This window comes from Pteropus vampyrus, unplaced genomic scaffold (assembly GCF_000151845.1).
Source record: "Pteropus vampyrus isolate Shadow unplaced genomic scaffold, Pvam_2.0 Scaffold202, whole genome shotgun sequence".
NCBI lineage: Eukaryota > Metazoa > Chordata > Mammalia > Chiroptera > Pteropodidae > Pteropus > Pteropus vampyrus.
Genome location: NW_011888983.1, coordinates 1,125,584 through 1,132,452, shown reverse-complemented (window position 1 = coordinate 1,132,452; position 6,869 = coordinate 1,125,584). Strand labels below are relative to the sequence as shown.

Genomic DNA, 6,869 nt, shown 5'->3' with positions numbered 1-6,869 from the left:
GATCAGGAATCCTATGAGAGGTAGCATCTAACTAGATTTCTACCTTGCTCACCTAGAGAACTCTTACTCATCTTTCAACACCCAGCTCAAATAGCACCTCTTCTTTGAAACACTCTTAGAGCTCCACAAACATATTAAATGTCTCTCTCCAGAACTCCCTTGGCTTTAGACACAGAATTGAGAGCACTGATCAACACATTGTTTAAGCCAGTTGTCCCCAATCCTCTCTAGACTGCAAACTTCCCGAGGACAGACTGAATTCAATTTCTACAGGGCCCTGTAGAAGTTTAATAAATATTTGTTCTAAAGAAGTCTGTGTATCTACATGTATCTTAAACACAAGTGCATGCACGTGTGTATGTGGCTGCACATCTGTGAGCAGGGGCATGTTGCTTATATCGGTGGGGTAGTTCTTGGGACTCTTTAACGTATTTGCCTTGCTAAGGTCTCTCAGCTCCTCCTCATGACTCTGTCCTCTCCGTGTGGACAAGTGTGATAGCGGGCTCCCTCGTGTTTGGAAGTTGAAAGATTAATTCAGGAGGAGGAGAAAGGGGAGCAGGGCTGGGAGACACTGTTACATCAACCTCCATCCGTGTCTTCCTCATAGCCAACTCAGCCTGGCAGCCAAGGCTTAGGGAGCACACCAAGAGATACTCAGCCCACATTAGCCAGAGGGACCCTCCTCTTGACTCCTTACACCTCTGCTTCCAGAAATATCCCTCTCCTTTGAGAAAGCCTTCCACTACTCCAACCTACAACAGGAGCTTGGTGGAAGGGTACCAAGGGGCATTAGTGTCCTGACCATTGAACATTCTAGACAGAGACCTAGAGTTGGATCACAGGTTAATTCCAGTTTAGAAACTCATATCTCAGCTGGGCCCTTCCCCTTCCTGGGCGAAGTCAATTGCATGGGTTGGTCCGAGCTGGGCTCCATCCTGACACGCTAAGAAGGCAAAGAAGGAGAGAGTCCTCCAGGCGCAGAAACCACTACATGCTACCCAAAGGGCCCCACTGCCTGGGCGTGGTGGTAACGGTCCTTGCTTCTACATGGACCTTGGTAATTTCCAAGGAAACTTCTACATATCGTCCATTTGATTAACATTTGTTGAGCCTTTACTTTGTGCCTGGCCTCGTGCCTTCCTATTAATAACACAAATAGGTGCTACGCTATCCTTCACATGCATCGCTGTTAGGTCCTCACAATGACCCCTTTGTAAAGATGAAGACAATGAGACTCAGTTTATCCATTTCTCAAGGACACACAGTGCTAAGTGGTAGAACTAGTACTTGGATCCATCTCTCGCAGTTGACTCAGACCCCCACACTCCTCCACACCCTGTCTCTAGACTTTTTACCTTCCCCCAATAACCATGAAAAAGTTGGATCAGGTATTAATGTCCCCTCTTAAAGAGGAGGAAAACTGACACTTGGCGGGTGTAGGAGACTTTCCAGAGATCTCACAGAGGCCAGGCAACCTGACTCCAACATCCATGCTGCCCCAAAGAGAAAACTTACTCCAATGCTGCCTCCAAATAAAGGCTCATCAAGGCTTTGCCTCACATCCCCAGTCTCCCTTCCAGATCTTGCCATAAAAGACGCCATGACAGGTGGAGACGGGCTCTGAGGAATGAAAGTGTCTCCTACCGCAATTGGTTTGTGATGCATCAGCACTCACAAACATGGGCTTCAGAGCAGGATCCAGCCAACTGCTGGCCCCATGGGGCTCTTCTCCCCCAGATCTCTCTCTGCAAGGGCAGGAGTGACCCAGCATTCCTGGTGGCTGAGGCACAGAAGCATTTTTCCTGATCTTGCCCACCTAGCCAGGGGCTTCAGGCTTTGTGACAAGGTCAATAGCTGCCCAAATGTTGTCAGATCTATTTTCAGTTTTCATACTGGCCAACACCAACCAGGCCTGTTTCTCATCCATCTGTTCCCGTTGGCTCTGTCAGCCCTTCTCTAAACTGCTTGTGTCTCTCACTCAGAGCCAAAGGTTCTCCCAGTGTTTTAAGACCTACTCAGAGGGTAAACTGCTCCCAAGAGCAGGATGTGAAGTTTTACGAGGCAAAAATGACACAGGGTTTCCAGACCCTTGAATTCTACCCCCAAATTATAAGAAGGTCCAGTGAGTCCCAGGAACCCCCAAGGTCATGGGTCCTTGCCCTTTGTCCATTGGCGGTGTGGAGGAGCGGGGTCCCATTCTCCAGACTAGTCCCACAGGAGTCACCTTCTCTTGCAGCATGAAAGTTTGGAAACTCTAATTATTCAGAAATTTGATGAGCACAGAAGAAAAACAGTTGCAATAAGAAAACTTGTGTCAAGCCCCAGCTCTGGCCACTCATTGTGTCATCTCAGGCAAGACACCCTGTGGCTCTGGGCATCAGTTTACTCACTGTTTTAATGAGAAGGCTGGACTTTGCCTCGGACTATGATTCTGGCTTTGGATATGGTTCTACTCTTTAACATGATCGATCTAGAAAAATCACTCTGATGAGGAAGCTTTTATTTTCAAGGCTCTATTCTTATCATTCTACCCACTCTTACATCATCTCTGACAGTACATGAAATTAATTATCCATGTGCTACTTACATTTACAGTAAGATGAAGAAGAGAGCTGACAATTATGGAGCACTTACTATGTGCCAGACCCCTTCTAAGTGTGCTCTCTATGTACTAACTCATGTAATCTTCTAACAAGCATATACAACAGGTGTTGTGGGTCCCTGCCCCCCTCCTTTTACAGATGAGCAATGTGAGGCTCTGAGAAGTAACATAATGTGCTAAGTTCCTGTGGCTAAAAAGCATCGGAGCCAGGCTTTGAAGCCAGGTGGCTGTCACCAGAGCATGCATGTTTAATGACGATGCCACGCAGTCACAACAAGATGAACGAGACCCAACACAGAAAGGAAGATGGGACTTGTACATAAATTATTTTAATACAAGCTGAGGAAGTGATAAGTGACCCAGAGAGAAGCAGATAACATCCCTGGGAATTTAAGATGAGGGGAAGATTCCTTCCAGCTGGAATGAGAGGGAAGTTTTATGGCGGTGACATTTCAGCTGAGCCTTGAAGGACAGGTAGGATTTGGAGCTGTGGAGATTTGGGGAGAGGGAGCGGCTGGCTCTGCTGGGGACGATAAGCAACAGAGGAAAGAGGCAGATCAGAGGAGAGAACATCGGCCAAGTTGCGGAGGGTTCGTAACGCCCCCTCTACACTGTATGAAGACAATGAAGAGGCAAGGGCATTGGGATGGGAGAGACACAGTCAGGACTGAGCCTTGGGTATCCCAAATCATGTGCAGTCAACAGAAGCAGGGAGGAGAGCCCGGAAGCAGGAACAGAGCGTACACTTGTGGTTCTGGCAGGAGACAGTGCAACTCAGGGAGGTCAGTTGAAGGGTGAATAAGCCCATTGCTCCTAGAGGGGAGAGTGAGATCAATGAGGGATAAAAAGGCCTCAGAGGTGGGTAGCAGAGAAGACTTTGCCATCATTAGGCCTGCCATGGGAGGGCAGGAAATTGCATCACTGGACCTTGAGAGCAAGACACCCAGACCTTTGGGGATCACCGACAAGACATGGCCCGGAGCAGGAATGGAGCAAGAAGAACCCCAATCACGTCTCCTGGGGTTTTCCGTGGGCAGTGAGCAGAGCTGCTGGCAAGAAAGTGCCCATGGAAGAGACCGAAGGGGTCGGTTTCTGGGTACATGGAGCAGGGTAGAGAAGGATGGAGAGAGAATGGGGACATGGCAGAGATGGGGAGACAAAGAGAGAAGACTCACCAGCCCAGACCAGATTTAGAAACTATTATAATAGTTTGGGGAAAAGACACTGAGAGATTGAACCAGGGCAGTCGCAGTGGAAAAGAAGGTTTTGAGGATAGATGTCGTGGAGCTTCAGGAAGTAAGTTTGGCAGAATGTGACAAGCAGTTATCTGCAAGGGCAAAGAACAGCTGAGTACCTGCTGAGTGCCAGGTGTACATGTACATGTAGATGTTTTATGTTAATTAAAAAAAAAACAACCAGAAGGTTCTGTTCTGCCTTGTTTTTCATGAAGAATGTGACCTCGACCATGGTGATGAATGACACACCAGGTTATCATGAAAGAACCAGTACAGCAGGATCTTCTCCACATTGTAGTCACGAATTACCTGGCACATATCCCTGCGGATGGGCATCTTGGGTGAATTACCTTCCCCGTTCTGCAGAGGAAGGAGCTGAGTCCCAGGGAATTCCAGTGGTTTGGGGAAGGTCATGAAGCAAAATGGCAGCAGAGCCAAAACCTGAAGCTGCCACCATCCCCTCATCGGCCCAGCTGGTGAGTTGTGAGAGATGACTCTCCAGCCCAGTCCAGCTGGGGAAACGGGGGGACTCCCTTCCAATATCCTCTGCCTGGGATGGGCCTCACCCCCTCCATATCCACCCTCTCTTTATCCGGCTCCTTTGCCACCAGAGCCTCAAGACACAGGAACTAATCAAAGAGAGTGCCTAGCCAGGCATCCCCTGGAACGAACCCCAGCTCTAGGCTTCCACAACGTGCTCTCCATTCAGCAGGTCACTGTGGCAGTCGATTACAGTGATGGATTGTGAAAGAAATGGTACCGCTCAAGGCCGTGTAAAGCAGTGTCATTATCCTGCCACAGGTTTTTGGCAATTCTTCAAGTCTGGCTTGTTTTATGTCTAATTACATATTGCTGTGCGTATATTATGTTATATTATGTTTCACATAATAAATATATGGAAAATCTTTCTCTTTTTCCATTAGCCCTTGCCCAGAAACGAACAGATTTCTGGTGTGTGCTTACACAATAAAGAAGCAGTTGTTTCAGACACCATGACACTTCATAACGGAACTTTATGGGCCCCTGTTGCTCTGATTCAGAGGGCTTGAAAGAGGCACCTGAGTTTTCCGCATGTTGTCTCTGATCTAGAAGCAAAGGGTGCTTGTCAGGAGCAATGTCCCGGGATGGCTGAAAACCTAGCCAGCGCCTCAGTCTGAGAGACAAAGGGACTGTCAGGCTATTAGAAGGTGACATGCTGACTCCTGGGGGTGCGGCAAAGGATTTCCTGTAGCTGTAGTGCTAATAGAAATGCCAAGGTCTCAAGAGCATTGATCAGTCATGGACACCTCATCTAACAATCTATCTACATGCATTTGTTAAGCACCTTCTATGTGTCCAGATCTGTTCTGAGTAGGCAAAGAAAGAGGTAGAGAGTGGGGAGGAGAACACCAAAGAATAGAGATGCAGAGATAATTCATGATGTGGTTATAAGAGCCTAATGTGAACTGAATAGCCTGGGTTCAAGGCCAGACTCTACTGCTTACCAGCTGTGAGATGTTTGACCAGTCACTGAAAACCTCTCCAAACCTGTTTACACATCTATTAAGTGAGACTGCCATGCTATAGCCTCATGGAGTTGTTCTGAAAAATGAGATAATCCAAGTCAAGGAGCTCTACCTGTCCCTGGCCCAGAGTCTGTGCTTAGAGATTGCCTACTCTTATTATTATCATTATTCCCACATCATCTACTATGGGGCTGGGCAGTGGCAGGCTGGAAACACAAAGGATATATAAGACATTCAGTCCTGAGTTTGAAGGCCAGCTCACAGCTGACCAAGGAGGTCAGCCCTGTGGTGTACACAGGGGACACCTGGGAGACAACCTGGGGGACAACCTGGTACTGGGCTATCATCAGTACAGAAGGGCTGGGCTGCTGTAGGCCGGAGACAATGAGGGCTTCCTGGGGACATAGGACTTGGGCAAAAGGCATGGAAAGATATGGAGAAACAGAAAAGGGAAGTATGACCAAAAGTAGGAAGACAGAGCACAATGATTTGTGAGAGCATAAAACCCTTTACCATCCATGCCTCAAATGCCTATCATGCCTCTCCTGTTACAAGTACTTACCAAGTGCCAGGCAGCCTTCGAAGCATGGGAACCCAGAGCTCCTTGCTCCTGGTCTAGGGGGTCAAGATTCATACCCAGGAAACTACAATACAGTCATGTACACAGCAACATTCCGGTCAACGACAGACAGCGTATACAACAGTGGTCCCATAAGATTATAATGGAGCTGAAAAATTCCTATCGCCTAATGACATCACAGCCTTATAACATCGTAACACAATGCATCACTCATAGCTATTAACATAAAATAGGGACATAAAGAAACACGTACTTTTGTACAACTGTACAAAATGTGTTTTAAAGCTAAGTGTTATCATAAGAGTCAAAAAGGTTTTAAAATTTTTAAAGTTTATAAAGTAAAAACATTACAGTAAACTAAGGCTAATTTATTATTGAAGAAAGATAAATTTTTAATTAATCTAGTGTGGCCTAATTGTACAGTGTTCATAAAGTCTACAGTAGTGTACAGTAATGTCCTAGATCCTCTCATTCACTCACCGCTCACTCACTGACTCACTCAGAGCAACTTCTGGTCCTGTAGGCACTTTTCATGGTAAGTGCCCTATACAGGTGTACCATTTTTTTTATCTTTTATACAGTATTTTTACTGTACTTCTTCTATGTTTAAATAAACAAATACTTACTCTTGTGATATAACTGCCTAGAGTTTCAATACAGTGACATGCTGTACAGACTTGTAGCCTAGGAACAATGGCTATACCATATAGCCTAGGTGAGTAGTAGACTATACCACCTAGGTTTGTGCAAGTGCCCTCTATGATGTTCACGCAACGATGAAATCACCTGACAACATGTTTCTCGGGGTATATCTCCTTTTTTAAGCAACACGTGACTTGTACGGTGACCTCTGTGCGCAAGTGAAGCTTCATAGTACAAAGGAACAGGATGCATCATGGTCAGGGATAAGGAAAGGGTCACAGGTGTGGCGGCCTTTTGACCTGGCC

The 6,869-nt window shown here is 46.6% G+C and overlaps 1 protein-coding gene across 1 annotated transcript in view; it reads right to left on the bottom strand.

Annotated features, from left to right (window-relative positions):
* Positions 1–6,869, bottom strand: part of COL13A1 (collagen type XIII alpha 1 chain) — a 262,813-nt gene that overhangs the window by 254,267 nt on the left and 1,677 nt on the right. Inside the window, 3 exon segments of the mRNA XM_011372185.1 lie at positions 4,087–4,197; positions 5,612–5,737; positions 5,905–5,957. Coding sequence (XP_011370487.1) covers positions 4,087–4,197; positions 5,612–5,737; positions 5,905–5,957 — 290 coding nt within the window.